Below are 16,498 nucleotides of genomic sequence, written 5' to 3' on the forward strand. Positions count from 1 at the left end.
CAGTGGCCAGAGATGCCCTGGGACAGAGCCATGCCAGGCAGGCTGTGGCAAGGAGGCTGCAAACCGCAGGCAAAGGAATTGATGACAGCTGGAGCAGGGATATTACACGGAGTGGCAGTGCTGGGTGTGAGCCAGAGCCTGCCAGGCTGGAGCTGCCCATGGAGCTGCCCATGGAGCTGCCCATGGAGCTGGCCATGGAGCTGGCCATGGAGCTGGCCATGCAGGATGTGGCTGCTCCGGGTGGGTGGCCAGGCAGGCCCTGGGACACCAAGGCAGGGCTCCCCTGGCATTCCGGGGTCAGACTGCAGCTGGCTCCTGCCCCAGCCCTGGATCCCGGGCTGGAGGAGCCCGATGGTGCTGCTGCTCCTTCTCCAGGGGGTGGGTGGGCTCATCCCGGCAGGAGGGGAGCAGGATGGATGCCCTTTGTCCTGGCACACACATCCCACCCGTCCTGGGCACACCCCTGGTGCGCGGCTGGCCCGAGAAGCAACAAAACTCAGGGTATGAGAAATTTCCATGTTCATTTTTCAGACTCGGACAAGGATGAATTGTTCCTCTTTTCTCCCTGGTTTTTGAGAAATCACCAAGAGCTCCCAGCACGCTGAAGCCCCGCTTCCAGCTCCTTCTGCTTTCCCTCTGCTCCAAATGATGTTGCAAGTGAAATTCCACATCTGGGTCCTGCAAACCTCGTCCACCCCGCTCTGTCATGGGCCGCTGTAAATCAGGGCCCTGCTGTTGGTTCTTTTGATTAAACTCCCTCCTGATATTTGCCAGATTATTGGCACTAATGTAATTCCATTGGAGTGGAGAGTCTGCAGGGTTTTATAGCCTGGCTGTAAAGCAGCTCTGCGCTTCGGGGAGAGGCTTTGCACACTTTTTGATGAAAAGATGACAAACGAGACGTGCTCTGAATGCACTTGTGCTGAGGCTGCCAGCACAAACCCCTCGTGCAGGGGCAGGATTTGGCACCTGGAGAGGTCACATCCATCAGGGCTCAGTCTTTTGGGAGGAAATGGGATTGTCTGTGTGCCTGGTGCTGCTGCAGCCTGGGGAGCGTTCCAGCTGTGCTGCAGGATTTCATGCCTTGTGCAAACCCCAAAAAGCACTCCCGGCCTCCCTGCCTGTCCTGGCCTGCACCCACCAAGGGTCGAGAGTTGACATTTGCATTTTGGAGGCACTTTGGGCTGGAGCAGAGGGAGGTGAGGGCTGTCCCCATGGGCTCAGCCTCCCGTCCTTGATGTCATGGGTGCACATAAAGGGATTTTCCCCACTCAGTCTCAGACATTGAGTGAGGCAGAACCCGAACCCCTTTGGCTTTGGGAGAGCCGAGCAGAGCCCCGGTGACAGGGACAGTGGCACCAGTCCCCGTGTCTCTCCAGTGACTATAGAGGGAGCTGCGTGACCAGCTTAGAGCTGAGAGCTCATTCCCTGGAGGCTGGGCCAGGGGAGATGGAACCTCTCTGCTCCTGCTGCTGGATCCCGCTGGGAGGCTGGGGCACAGGAGGTGCCAGGGGGAGCACCCACCGCAGACAGCAGAGCTGAGGATGGTGGCAGTGCCACCAGAACAGAGCCTGAGGATGGTGGCAGTGCCACCAGAGTAGAGCCTGAGGAGGATGGCACTGCCACCAGAGTAGGGTCTGAGGATGGTGGCACTGTCACCAGAACAGAGCCTGAGGATGATGGCACTGCCACCAGAGTAGGGTCTGAGGATGGTGGCAGTGCCACCAGAACAGAGCCTGAGGATGGTGGCACTGCCACCAGAGCAGAGCCTGAGGATGGTGGCACTGCCACCAGAACAGAGCCTGAGGATGGTGGCACTGCCACCAGAGCAGAGCCTGAGGATGGCGGCACTGCCACCAGAACAGAGCCTGAGGATGGTGGCACTGCCACCAGAGCAGAGCCTGAGGATGGTGGCACTGCCACCAGAACAGAGCCTGAGGATGATGGCACTGCCACCAGAGTAGGGTCTGAGGATGGTGGCACTGCCACCAGAGGAGAGCCTGAGGATGGTGGCACTGCCAGCAGAGTAGGGTCTGAGGATGGTGGCACTGCCACCAGAGCAGAGCCTGAGGATGGTGGCACTGCCAGCAGAGGTGTCCCAGTGCTGGTGTCCTGGTGTAGCACAGGGACACCAGTCTGTCCATGGTTCCACTTGTGGTCAGCATCCCTCCAGCCCTGGAGATGTCCCCTGCCACCACGGTCCCCAGTCCACACCTGGGGGGCAGACAAGCTCACAGCTGAGGTGTGCCAGAGACATTGGGATGGCCTGGCTGGATCCCTGCTCCAGGGCCAGCAGTGGTGGCCCCTGCAGGGCTCTGTCCCCAGCCTGAGGGAGATGATCCCCTCTCCAGAGCTGCCTCATTTTGTTGCCCATATCTCGTCCAGCTCAGTTGTGGTTTTAAGGCAAATTCCAAGGCAATACTTTCCAGGAATCCACCCCGGGGAGTTGTCCTTAACGATCAAACCTGCCTCCCTTCCTTTCCTCCCTTTGCTCCTCCAGGATTCCAGCTGGAGCTGCTGCTGAGGAGAGAGGAGCCAGCCCGTGGTGCTGGCAGGGCTTGGGTTGGGCTCTTGTGTCAGGGCTTGGTCACCTCTGAGGAATCACATCCCTGGAGAAATCCCAAACTTTCCAGGCATTGATCTGCCAAGCACAGACTTCAAATTCTCCCCAGGACTGTGGAGATTCTCTTCCACTGCCACAAGAACGATTTTCTAGTTCCATTTCCATCCTGCATTTGTCAGTGGCTGTGCCTGAGTCACCCTTCCCCACAACCCCATAATTCCTTACATTGATATTATTGCAAGCCCTGAGAGCTGATTTATGGCTTCTGCATGTACAGCTTGTCATGACAGTCCCAGACTCACACAGACCATCAGAGAAGGTTCTGGAAATGCAGCTCTGAGCTGTCCGTGCTCACAGGTCGCTGTGGGAATGTCCTGGGGCAGCACGGGAGGCTCGAGTGTCACCCATGTCACCTCCTCCATGGCACCACCACGAGCCAGGGCAGAGCTGCCCTGTTCACCCAGCTGGGCTGGAGGGATCCCAGAGAAAAGAAGGGACAGCAGCATTACTGAAACTCTTAGACTGTTCTGAGTTTGCAGAACGAAACCATGGAAAAGCAGTGATATTTTTGTTCAAGTAAGACTCAAGCTCAACACAAAGCATCTCCCAGCCCATGCCAGCTTTTAAAGAATCCATTAAAATCCACATTTTAACGATGGATAAGCAGACACATCAGTTTAGCAGCCGCCTCTGTGTGAGGCAGAGTGGGCAGAGTTTGCTGAGCTGTGGAATTCAGGGCAGGACGCTGCTGGATCCGTGAGGGGACGGAGGAGGCTGCTCAGAAGGAGCTGGAATCTCCATTCCCCCCTGGAAACCACCTCAGCACCTTCAGAGGAGAGACACAGCTCACAGCTGAGTCCCGAATGCATGGCAGATTGTGGATGGCCCAGCTCAATGGGAAAATGTAGACAGCATGATTTCCCAGACCAGAGCCGGCCCTGCATTCCTGAAAAATCACATCCTGGCAATGCTGGTGCCCAGCAGGGGTTTACTGGATGAACTGGGGACCGGCCACCTTCCAAACTGGGGCTTGGATTTGGGTTTCCAGCAGGGAAACATCCAGGAGCACTCCTGGAGGGCAGGTTGGGATGTGGTTTGTCAGAAGTGGTGACACAATAGAGGGGAATTTGCACCCTATTAAGAAAATAAAACCAGACTAAACCCCAGCTCTCCATTGCTGCTCTCAGACTAAGGACAAAAGTTGCTAAATTCACTTGCAAAGCCAGACCTTTGCATATCCACGAGACAGAGGAAAGAAAAGGAATAATTTGCCTTCCCCATGAATGTTTTCCAATAATGGAGATAATTTCCTGCTTCAGAGCAGTTCTCAGGAGTGGAAAGTGCTTCAGGCTCTCAGATCCTGAGAATTAAACCCAAGCTCAGCCCTGCTCATCCCCACACTCTGGTTTTCAGTGTACTAAAGTGAAAAGGGTTTTTGTTTTTTTTTTTGTTTTTTTTTTCTGGTAGGAAAGGATTTCTTTTCCACTTAAACAGATGCTTCTCTGAGCATCACAAACGAGGGGCTGGGATTTGTGCCCCGGGAGCTCTCACTGGGATTTCTCCCTGCTCTGGGGGTGCTGGGGACTTTCCCCACTGTGGATGCTTTGGTGTCCCATGGGGGCTGTGCACACCAAAAGGATCCATTTCTGCAGAGCTTCTCCCTCACCTTCCCCACTGACTCCTTTCCTGAGGCGTGTGGCAACCTCATTATCTCCGAGACTTCTGCTCTGCTGCCAGATTTGATTTTTATTATTAGAAGGAGAATGCACTTGTAGGAACCTCGTTTCCTCCAGAGCCAGGCTAAAAACACATCAGGAAGAGAAAAACTTTGTCTCTCTTTTTTCCCCTTCAATAACAGCATTCCCAACCCACTCCTCCTCATGCAACATCTCCCATGAGGGCAGGGGGAGCTGGGCTTGGCTTTAGGTCCATGAGGCCACCATGCCCCACTGAGCTGCTGCTCTTGGCCTGGCCAGAGCTGCCCCTGCAGCTGAATTTTGATGGAAAAATCAAAGGCATCACATCCTCCACAATAGAACCCAAATCTTCCCAGCAAAGTGGGGTGAAGGAAACCCCAGTGCTTCATCTCAGCATCCCTGGCAGCTCCTCCAGCCACGCTGGAAGCGCGTGGGAAGGGGAGCTCTCAGCGGACAGGGGAAGTTTTAACAGGTTTGGAACAAGGGAATTTTCCAGCATTTGGGGGAGTGCTGCCATAATTGTCCCATTGTGTGTGTCACTAATGCCTGCCCGCAGTGCCCCTGCCCAAAAAGTGGATTTACAGCCGGGGTTCCAAGGCCCCTCCGGATTAGCGGCGACTCCGGCTCAGTGGAGGCTTTGTGGCCCCGTCTGTTCCTTGTTATGGAGAAGACAAAGCCAAGGTCTGATCTGTGAAATTTGGTCCAAACTGCAGGGCACCAAAGCCCTTGGCTCCCCCGAGTGCCAGCCCAGGAGGGGAAATGGGAGAGCCCTGAGAAGTGGTGTGGGAGGAGGGACAGCAGGAGACACCCAGAGATTGTTTGGCTCTGCCCAATAAAAGGAGGAATTCATGTTCTGCTGGCAAGAAACCTTCAAATCTCCAGGAGAATGTGCTGAGGGACACTGAGCACGAACATGATCCTCTGGAGGGCTAAAGGCAGCTCCCAGCGCGCAGACAGGCTGAGCAGCTCACGGCAGGGCAGTTCGTGGTTAATATTTAAAGTCATTATTGGTATTCAGAGTCAGCACAGAGACATTTCCACCCCTGCTTGTGCTCTGCAAACCAGCTGGGGCCAGACTGGGTGGGTGCACACCCAACTCCAGCTTCTTTTCTCCATCAATCCGGGGGATTTGCAGGACGTGCTGCCCGTGCTGGAGATGCTCTGGCAGCGCCAGGGCTCTCCCATCCCCACGGGAGGTCCCCGGAGCCAGCACAAACCCCTCCTCAGCGCTCAGGTGCACAGGCTCTGCTCAGGCTTCCCTCATCCACCCACAAATGACCGGGATAGGCACCCAGAGGAAGGAGCTCTGCTTGTTTTGAATTGATTTCCCGAAGACAGGAGGCAAAGCAAAGCTGTGAAAACATCCTGTCACCCTTGGGACCACTTCAGGGTCACCTCTGGGATGGATTCCAGCTACGGGGACACTCCAGGAATTCTCACACCTTGAGTTCCCTGGGAAGATGTGTTCAGAGGGAGCAGGATTTAAAGTACCTGAGCTCCTAAAGACAGCGGAGCAGGAAAAAAAACAACTCTGCAACAAAAAAACCTCACTTAAGCAATAATGCCAGAACCGCCCCTCTAAATGCTAAACCACAAGGTTAAGTGAGACATGTTTGCTGCATCAGGATGCGTTGTTGAGGCAACAGGAGAATTTAAATTGAATTTGTTTCGACATTTTGACAACAAACCTGGGTTTGCTGCGATTTTTTCCAGCAGAAGTTTTCTGTAGCCACTTTTTTTTTTTTTCTCCCGTTGAAGTCTTTGGAGGAAGGAAGGGAAACAACCAAAGGGAGGCAATTCTTGGCCATGATTCTGGAAAAGCATTTTAAAGCCTGGTTAAATATAAATGTGCACCTAAGGCACATTGGCTACCTGGGATTGAATTTGTACTTCAGCCTGAGTGTGATTTCTGAATGCGGGAGCCTTCATCACTGATTATTGCAAATTAAGGGGTTTTTCCCAGTTTAATGCACTGTTGGGTTCCTGCTCAGTCCAGAGGCTGGATCTGGAGCCCTGTGGGGTTTGTGATCCTGGCACATCCAGGGTGACAAGAGGAAATCTGGACACCCTGGCAAATCCAGCCTTTTTTTCTTGTCCTGGCAAAAGGATTTTTCATCACTCTGAAAACTCCCAAGGAAGCAGCTTCCCTGGAAACAGGAAGATGCTAATTCTCCAAAAATGCAGATCTTTTCAGGCACCTTCTCCATAAAGGTCACACTTGAGGGGAGTTGAGCCTGGGGATTTATCCCTGTGTTTACCTTTCCCCACACGTGTGCGGGGCAGGATTAGCGGCTGGGAATGCCTCCGCCCCCGAGCACCGGGGATGCGAAAATATTTGCATTTTTGTCGTGCTATTTGTCAACCTTCAGCGGGGCAGAACCACCTCAGCAAGTTCAACCACCTGAACTGAAAAACCGAGGTTTTTTTTGTCCCAAGCACAGCCCCAGGTTCCTTCCAGGTGTTTTCTAGCCCCAAAACCTGAGCTGAAGCACAGAAAGGCGCCGCTGGCTGGGCTGGGGCGGGCGATGCTCTGCCTCAGCAGGTTTGTACAGAAAATCGGGGCTGATTCGGAAGCTCCAGACAGAGCCATAAAAGCCCACGGCAGCCGGTTGGGCAGAGCCTGGCCCCGGGGGAAATCTCCTGGCTGCAGGCGGTGAGGAGCTGCCTGGCAGCGCTTATATCCGTATATATATTAATCCCAGCTAATGTAACTACAGATGTTCTCATTCAGAGCCCTATCTAATCCTGTTGGGCCCTTGCCATGGTGTCTCGTAGCAGGAGTTCTACGAGTTAATTACGTGCGGTGCAAAGCAGCGTTTCCTTTTATCGCTGAAAAGGTTGCCTTTTCAAGGCCCTCAATGTCCCTTTGTTGCTGGCTTTGAGGAGCAGTGAAGAGGAGCACCTGTCTGACCTTCCCGGCGCTGTGCATTGCTTGGCAGCCCTCCACCGTCTCTTGGCAAGGCGTTCCGAATCTTTTCCGTGGGTGCTCTCCGTGCCTTTCACTGCGGCTCCCAGCTGAGGACGTGCTATTGATTTCTATAGTGCCCTGATATGAATTCAGAGTTTCTCTCTCCCCCTTTCACAGCACAGCCTCCCATCTTGTGGCTCTTCTGAGCTCCGCTGCAATCAGCCAGATGTTTCATTGAGTCCCACATCTTTTCCTGGAGTGGATGCAGTTAATTGGGACCCTTCAGCGTGGATGAGCCATCCTGTTCCCTCCTTCCACTTATGCCTCCTTCTGCGCTCCGGATTTTGGCTGCTGTCCCCCATCCACTCGGCCGCTGTCTCGCACAGAGCGCCGTGGTCTCCTCACATCTGGAGCAGCCAAGCTCAAGGTGCTCACTTGGGAGTGCTCTCAGCTCCCTGCTTTCCTGGTGGATATTTTATAGGGGATTCAGCTTCTGGGAGCAGAGGCAGCCCCACTGCTGCCCCCATTGCCCGTTAAAGCCTCCCCATAGATTCCTGCTCCTTGTTTTCTCCTCCACAGCCATGTTTTCTACCAAAAATAATTTCTTTTTCAGTAGGAATTCCTGGTCATCTCTGCCACAGACACTCAGCATAAATTTTTCTTAATGGTTTTTGGAAAAAACCAAAACCCTCAGAGTTATTTCCCTTCCCCCGATGTTCTGTGGGCATTTTCCTTGCTCCAGCATCATCCCCGTTTGCTTCTCGCCCATCTCACCGCACCCTCTGTGGGGTGATCCTTTCAAGCAAGGCATGAGGAAAACCCCTCGTTTTCCTCCTTATCATCCCCGGGATGTCCCGGACACTTTCCTGTCCTGCTCACGGAGCTGCCCTCAGCTCCGGTGCCCCGAGGGCTCAGCTGAATTTCTGCACTTCGGTGGGGGATGAACAAATCCTCAAATCCCTGCGCCCAGGGAAGGGCAGGGATGAGAGCCAGGCAAGTTCAGGAATGCAAACGTGTTCTGTGAGTGCCAGGGTGCCCATCGGAGATGCCAAAGGGGCGTTTGCAGCTATCACCCCCCCGCTGGCATCCTGGTGCACACTTCCCTCAGTTTGGGGCTACAGCCCAAAGGAATTTGAACCGGATTGGGAAAATCAGCGTCAAGCCCCAGCAGCCCGGCCCTCCGTGGCTGGGGAAGGAGAAGAGCCTGTAATTGCTGGCTGCAAGTGTTTGCACTGGCCGGGGAACGGTAAATTACCTTTAATTGCTCCTAATTGCTGGCGCTGGTTCAGTTTCTCGAGGACAGGGACGGCAAATCCCCATCTGCAGGCACGGGGAGAGCCCCGCCTGCCTCCCCCGGCGGCAGCGCTGAGCGCCCTGGCTCCCGGAGCTTGGGAACCACGGGCTGGGCCCAGGGGACGCTGGGGACAGGTGACACGGGTGGCACAGGTGACACAGAGCCCGTCCCGTCACCCAGAGCGGAGGATTTCACCCTCGGCGGGGCAGAGATGGCCGGGATCTCATCCCGGTGAAATCCGGGTCCCCGACCCTCTGCCACTCGTGCCCCCTGCAGCCCGGGACACATCACATCACACACGGGGCCACCAGAGACCTCACAGAGCCCGGCCTGGGGGAACCGGAGACAACCTCAGAGAGATTCGGCTCTGAAAATAACCCGGCAGCTCTGGGTGAGCTGGCCGAGCCACTGCCTCAGGAGGGGAGGAAGCAGCAGCATTTGATTGATTGATTGATTGATTGATTTCTGTGCTGTCCAGAGAGCGCTCGGTGCTCTCACTGTGGCCTCAAGAGCCTGGGGATCTTACTCATCACCAGGGCTTTTCCCCCTCTTTCCCCTCTTTCCCCTCTTTTCCCTCTTTTCCCTCTTTCCCCTCTTTTCCTTCTTTTCCCCGGTCCCACTGTAAGGAGGGCGATCCCCTCACCCGGGGGCTCCTCACAGGATGGGCTCTGCCTGGAGCAGCCCCGAGGGCACGCCTGAAACACGAGGCTCTTCTCCCCGTCCTCCTGCCCTTTGCCTCTCCTTGGGTAACCCTTCCCTGATTTGCTTATTTTTGTGTTAACTCCTGACTCTCTGCTCTTCTGTGACGCTTTTCTCTCCTGTTCCTCCTTCAGGCCTTCTCTTAACGTGTTTGGATTTCCTCTCTCCCAGCATTACCTGAGCCATTGGGGCTGCAGCGGGAAGGTTTTCCCACCTAAGCATCCCTCTGCTCATCACCAGCCACGCTGATTTCCCGTTAAAACGTTTCCAATCTAAATTAGCTTTAGAAATGGAGATTTCTGCAGTGGGCAGGTTCGCAAGCAGCTGTTTCCCAGTGGCAGCTCGGGGCAGGGGGGAGAGAGGTACTTTTAATCAAAAACGCCAAATCAGAAGTGTTAGGAAAAGAGGAGGAAAGGAGCAAAGGCTTTGTCGGTCTCTTGAGGGGTTTCTTTCCCTCTCATGTGAAAAATTACTGGGTTTTGGCAAGGCTCTGTCTCTTCCCACCCAGCCCCTCTGGGGGCAGGGCTGGTGGCAGTCTGGAGCTCTGGGATGTCCCCAGGGAGAAGTTGGACATCCCAGAGCAGGGGTGCTCCAGGCACCACCCCAGCCCTGCTGGGCAGGGACCAGCCAGGAGCTGCTGCCCAGGGAGGTCACACTGGGCTGGCTTGGAGGGAGCCTCCAGCCAAGCACCAGCGCTTGGGAACCCAAACCCAGCATGGGCTGTGCTCTGCTGTCCCCACATGAGGCACATCTGGGGTGTTTGAGAGCCGGGGATGTGCAGAACAAACCGAGCAGGACTGCAGGGTCCAGGGAAAGCCCTCTTGGGAGTGGTGTGCCCAGTCTGGGGGCCTTGGGGGGATTGAGCACTGGTGCCCTTGGGGACACTCGCCCTGCCCTGACCCCACTGCAGCCCCGTCCAGGACCCAGGCAGTGGGACAGGCTTCCCCCAGCCCCTGTTCCTGGCAGGCAGCTCCCCTGAGGGGCAGGAGCAGAGCGGGATCAGCGCTCCCCAGGGAGGGATTTGGCTGGCTCCTTCCCGGGATGCTGCAGAAGAAAAGGAAAGTTTCCTGCCTGCCTGCCTGTCCCTGCCACGGCTCAGCAGGGGCAGCCCACAGTCTGGCACGGCGCTTGCAGCTCTTAGAAATCAGGGCTGTTAACAAATGTGCGAGGCCGTAATCCTTTTGGAGCACTGATGATAACAAGCCCTGATGCTTTTTGCTTTTTTTTTTTTTTTTGGCTTTTCTTCTTTTTGCCTTTTTTAAATTCCCCCCCCCGCCCCGCCAAACAGCTGTGCCGGTGAAGTCCCACTGCGGGAAATGAGATGGTGAATGTTTGAATGTTTTCAAGTGCAGTATTTACATCCCCTGCCAAACCCTTCACATCTGCCCGGCTCTGCCGTCAAGGCTGCATCCATCTGGCCGGGAACAGCAGGTCCTCAGCCCGCCTGCATCCATCCATCCATCCATCCATCCACCCATCCCACAAGGGCATTTCCTTCCTGTGCCCGCAGTGCCAGCTGCCAGGGATGCTGCTCGGCGGGGAGGGCTCTGAAAGGACCGCTTTGATTTTTCTTGGAGTGCACGTGGGATGAATTCCCGAGCGATTCGATTGCTTCCTGCCTGAGCTGAGGGGTGGCGGGACCCTGCTGGCTTTGCACCTCTGTACCGGCCCTGCCACCGCCCCCGGGCTTTGCGGCTGCTGGCTGGGGGCAGTGGGTGACGCTCCCCTGCCTTTAAATCCTGCAGACTCCTGGTCCCAGCGCTGGTGGGGTGAGCAGCTGGGTCCGTGGGATGCACCCCCACGCTGCCTCCCAGGATTTGTCATCCTGGCTGCACTTCTGTCCCCGCAGCGGGGCTGTGACAGGGCCACCCCCTCTCCGGCGCTGTCCCCAGCCCCTGTGCCCAACGCCACGGCTGGTGCGGCTCATTCCGGGGCTTTGCCGGAGCGCAGAGAGCACGGAGCGGTGCCGCACCGCCCCCGTGCCCTGCCCTGACCCCGCTGCCGTGTGTGCCCCGCAGAGTGCGACTGTCACCCCGTGGGTGCCGCCGGCCAGACCTGCAACCAGACCACGGGCCAGTGTCCCTGCAAGGACGGCGTCACCGGCATCACCTGCAACCGCTGCGCCAAGGGCTACCAGCAGAGCCGCTCCCCCATCGCCCCCTGCATAAGTAGGTGGATCTTCCTTCTGTGGGGTAGGGATTTTAACCCTTAAAGACCTGCCGGAGCTGCTGCCCGGGCTGGGCGGTGCCGAAGCGCACAGCGCTCGGGGTGGGGGCTGCCTGGGGACCCCTCTGCTCTGCCCAAACGGGGTCCAAAACCCACAGCGGCTTCCAGCAGCTCTCCTGCCTCCTTGGGGGGAGTCTGTGAGTGCATCTACAGCCAGGTGTGCTGGGAATTCCATTTGGTTTCATGGAACAGAGGTGCTCCAAAAGCACATTTATTCAGGGGTGCCACATCAGGGCTGGATGCTAAAGCAGATCACTACAAACACGTTCTTTTCTCCAAAATCAGGCTGTGCTGCACTGGCACAGAGCTCAGACCAGAGCAGCTGCTCCTTTGACTGAGTTTCCATCACATCTGAGAGCCCCTGGGTTGCTGCAGGGGCTCTTGCACTCACACAGCCCTGCCATGGCTTCCTTGGGTTTGCTTTTCAATTTGCCTGCCCAAGGCAGGTACAGCTCCCAAAACGCCTCCACTGCAGCCTCGGCTCTGCAAACACCTGGATCCCCTCCCTCTCCCTGCCTGGGAAGGTGGGGTTCAGTCCTGTGCCCCTCTCTGCTGCCCGTGGGGTTTGCTGCTCTTGGACCTTCCAGTGGCTCATGCTCCTCGTGGGACATCCCCACCTGCCCTAACAAAACAGAGCATCAAAATCAATGTGCCAGGGATGGGAAGGAGGAACTGCTCCCCTAAGGGGCGATTCCCTGATGCTAAAAGGAGAAAAAGGCCCAGCAAGAAAAGTGAAGGTTAAAAGATTCCAGCCTTTGTTGGGGACCCACAGCCTGTTCCCACACCATTGCCCCCCCAGCACAGCCATTGCCAAATTCTGGGGCAGAGACCCTTTCTCCACCTTCTCCTGCTGAAGAAAACAGACATTCCAGGGTGGTTTGGGGCCACTTGAGATTCATTTTTCCCCGTGTTGCAATGGGACAGCAAGAGCCCAAAGCAGAGGCTCGCTGTCCCCAGGACCTCCAGCCGTGGCTCCAGTCTGCTCTGCAGCAAGTGTGCACAAAGGTTTATCATGAATCATTCCCCAGGGCCAGGGGAAAGCAGAGAGTAAATTGTTCCTTGCATCAGCTCCCTCAGGATTCATGGCATTTATAAATACAGGCCCAGGATTTCAACATGGCCCATCCAGGGTTTGGGGCTGGGCACAGCCACTCCCTCATTTACTGCTGCTGGTAATTCCCTGTTCCCAGGGACTTGTAGCCATGAAAAGAGCACCTTGGGTCTGTGTCAGGCCTGGCTGAGCACCCCCAGCACCCCCAGCTGTGGGATGGTATGCTGGCTCCCAGTGCTGCCTGCCCATGCACCGTGGCTTGTATTGTGTTCCATTGCATGAAGGTGAGCCACCCCAAAAATCACCTGATGCCCTACGAGCTGCTGCCACACCGCCAGCAAACCCTGCCTTGGTGGGTGTTCCCCCCCAGGACTCCAGGAATGCAGGAAGGACATCCAAAGGGAGCATCCTGCACAGCTGGGACCGTGCAGCTCCCTCCCTCCCTCCATCCACAGTCCACCCTCCCAGCAAACACAGCCAGGCCTGGGAACAAGTCTCCAGAGCACGATGTGGTTCCAGCTCTGCAAAGCTGGCCCCAGATCAGAGCCAGGGAGCAGGGAATTGGCACCAGATGTGTTTGTGTTTCCTTTAAATGCGGGAGGCACCCCGTGCACCCCAGCAGAGCTGCAGTGCTGAACCTGCACCCTGCCTCTCACCAGGGGAGTACCAGCACTGCCTCCGAGCTGGTGGCAGCAGCTGCAGGGGACAGCCCAGGGACACCAGTGACAGGGGCTGGGCACCGTGCAGCACGCAGCCAAAAGCCAGAATGTTTTGTTCAAACCCCCTTTGTGACAGCCTTGAGGGACGCCCGGTTCCCCAGTTCCCGCTGTACTGGTTTGGGGGCTCTCGCTGGCGCACACGGCTGGGAGGGGCAGCTGCAGCGTGGGCAGGGAGCAGCTCTGGGGTTTGCAATAACTTCTCCTTCCTCCTCCTTTGTCTCCTGTGTGTCCCCTGTGCCCCGGCTGTCCCGCAGAGATCCCGGCTGCTCCGCCCACCACGGCCGCCAGCAGCGCCGAGGAGCCCGCAGGTACGTTCATTCCATTCCCTTCTTCGCAGGTCCGTTCATTCCATTCCCTTCTTCGCAGGTACGTTCATTCCATTCCCTTCTTCGCAGGTACGTTCATTCCATTCCCTTCTTCGCAGGTACGTTCGCTCCGTTCCCTTCTTCTGGAGCGTCTCGGTGCTCAGTGTCTCCTCAGCAATCACCTCCCTCGAGATAAATTGCACCAAAGCCATAAATCCTGCTGCTCGTACCGGGACCAGGGGTTTCCTTTGATGCCCAAACGTGCTGGAAACACGTGGCTGGCAGCATCCTGAGGGCCGGCTGTTCCCCGGAGGGCAGGGAGGTGCAGGAGGATTTCCTGCCGAACCTGAGAGCGCAGGGGCATTACCCAGTGCTGGATCCGAGTGGAAGCACAGCTGTCCCCCCGTGCCATCGAGGGACCCCGATGGTGCTGCCCAGGGGATGGCAGCAGGAGCCAGAGGGTCCCTCAAAGGCTGACTTGTCCTGGGCTGCTGCCTGGAGCTTCCCGGGGTATTTGAGCCCCAGCTCTGAAGGACAGGAGGTGGAAAAGCTGTTTACTCCTGTCCCAGCGGTGCAGGAGAGTTCATAAATTAAGGGCATTGGACTAAAAGTGACAGATGTCACCTTGGATTGATCCCTGAGTTGAGTGCTGTAGCAGGGATTGTCACCCAGGCCCAGGAGCAGGGGACAGCCCTGGAATCTTCAGTCCCAGTGTTGGTGTCCCAGGGGGTGTGTGGGACTGATTGAAGGGACAGCTTTTACCCCTGCAAACACAGCAGACCCCTGCAGCCTGCCATGGGAGAGGGGCTGCTCAGGCTCTAAAGCCCAGCTGATAACTGAGAACTGCATGAAGCTGATAACCGAGCACATCCCAGCAGGGCCAGAGCCCTTCCTTAGCTCAGGAGCCCTGGCTGGAAGCTGGGGTGGGTTATGCATGGTCTGGGAGGGATGGGAAATGCCTGCACAGTGCCTTGTGGATCCCTGTGTCCCTGGAGGGCCACATGTCCCCATTCCCTGCCCAGAGGGGTGACCAGGGACCCGGGCATCCCCCCAGGAGCCTTCTCCCAGTGAAAGCCCAGCAAAGGCTGAGCCGAGCTGAGCAATCCATCAGGCCCAGAATCCCATCATAATTCTTCTCACTGGGATTTTGTTTTGGAGATTTTAAGCACTGCTTTGTCCAAGGAGCTTGAACCCTCCATATTTCATCCCTTTTCCTCAACAGGGAGCATCCAGCAGTGCTGTGTCTTGGCATCTCTCAGCTCCCACCCCCACCCTGCTGAAATCTGGGGGGTTTTTCACAAATCCCTAAATCAGTGTCTGCGAGCCAGAGCTCCCATGCTATGGGAGGAAAAGGGTTTGGAAACAAGATGGGAAAAGCAATTAGTGAGAGACTTTGAGTGCAGGCAGTTGTGGGAGAGGTGCTGCCCCATTTCCTGTGCTCGTGGCCACGAGGGACAGAAAGTGCCAAGAGCTGAGGGGCATCAGCACAACCTGAGCCATTGCAGAGACCACGGGCCAAGCTGGCCTTGGAATGAGGGGTGGGACAATGTCAGCTCTGGTGTGGGGGGTCCTGCCTGGCTCTGCTTTACTCTCAGGGGTCCCAATCAGTTTGGGAAAAGCAGCCAAAAGTGGATTGTTTAGATGAAATGCATCCATGCTCTCCCATGCTGGGAGATTGGAGGAAGAGGAGGGGCTGCTCCTCATCTCTGCTGCCAGGCAAGAGGAGCTTTTCTGGTGCTTTTTTGGTCCCTCTCAGACAGAAGAGACCACAGTGAAAGGGCAAACAAAAATAGCAGGGGGGGGTTTTACAGAGGTTTACAAACCTGCCAGTCAGTCCTTGTCTTATCTGAATCAAATCCAGATTTTCTGGGGAATGATTATCTGAAATGGATGATTTCAGCCAGGGGGCTTAAATAAAACCAGGTGATTGGATTGATGCAGCTCCCCATGGTTTTCCCCTGGAAATCAACCTCTGCAGTTTCAAAACCAGATCTGGCCCTTCCAAATGTCGTTTTGGGCCCTTTTGTTCCTGGCTGGTGGGGAAGAGGCTGGATGTAAGTGCAGGAAAGGGAAAAGCCAGCTCTGAGGGCTCCCTGGCCCTCCCAGACCCAGAGCAGCTCTGGCTGCAGGTTGCAGCTTTCCCTGAGGGCAGAGGAGACCCGAGGCAGAGCTGGCTGCGTGCTGTGGTACCCAAATCTCAGCCTGAATCCTCCCCAAGAACCAGGAGCGGGGAAACCGCCCTCCCTGGTGAGCTGGAGCTTGTTTCAGCACTGACAGGGAGAAAAGCCCGAGCCCTTGGCTGTGTCAGCCGTCGAGAGCCGGGAGCATCCCGAGCCTGGGAACAAAGCCCTGCCCAGCTCCCTGCGGCGCAGGCGGGAGGGGAAATCCTCATTTCATTCAGCCCGGGGTAAATCCGGGCTCGGCCTGGGAGTCTCCAGCTTTGTGCCCATCCAAAGGAGGAATTCATTCAGCCCTGCCCGGGCTTTCTCTGCCTTGTCCCAGCTGTAAGCGAGGTGATGGATTGGCTGCGTGATTGATTGAGTGATGGATTGATCAGCGGCATCCAGCTCCCTCTGAAAGGTTTCTCATGGTGATCCCAGTGAATGGCTGGGAGCACAATGGGGGAGAGGGGCTTCCAGTGAGCGAGCTCCTGGTCGCTTCAAAACAGCTCAGAAAGTCTGAAGGAAAAAACCTAAAACAACCCCCAAAACTGCTGAAATTCGGATAAACTTCATGCACAACGGCACTGTGCTCTCATCATCCCAGTGCTGGGCTTCCTGCAGTTCCACATCCATGCATTCCTCCTTCCCTGCATCCCTCCAGCCCCAAATCCCTGCATCCCTCCAGCCCCAAATCCCTGCATCCCTCCAGCCCCACATCCCTGCATCCCTCCAGCCCCACATCCCTGCATCCCTCCAACCCCACATCCCTGCATCCCTCCAACCCCACATCCCTGCATCCCTCCAGCCCCACATCCCTGCATCCCTCCAACCCCACATCCCTGCATCCCTCCAACCCCACATCCCTGCATCCCTC

General features: G+C 56.3%; 1 protein-coding gene across 1 annotated transcript in view; it reads left to right on the forward strand.

Annotated features, from left to right (window-relative positions):
• The window catches only part of NTN1 (netrin 1), an 88,589-nt gene that overhangs the window by 55,198 nt on the left and 16,893 nt on the right, over positions 1–16,498 (forward strand). The window contains exons 3-4 of the mRNA XM_066565714.1: positions 11,180–11,329; positions 13,412–13,465. Coding sequence (XP_066421811.1) covers positions 11,180–11,329; positions 13,412–13,465 — 204 coding nt within the window. The remainder of the gene's footprint in view (positions 1–11,179; positions 11,330–13,411; positions 13,466–16,498) is intronic.

This window comes from Molothrus aeneus, chromosome 25, assembly GCF_037042795.1.
Source record: "Molothrus aeneus isolate 106 chromosome 25, BPBGC_Maene_1.0, whole genome shotgun sequence".
NCBI classification, from domain to species: domain Eukaryota; kingdom Metazoa; phylum Chordata; class Aves; order Passeriformes; family Icteridae; genus Molothrus; species Molothrus aeneus.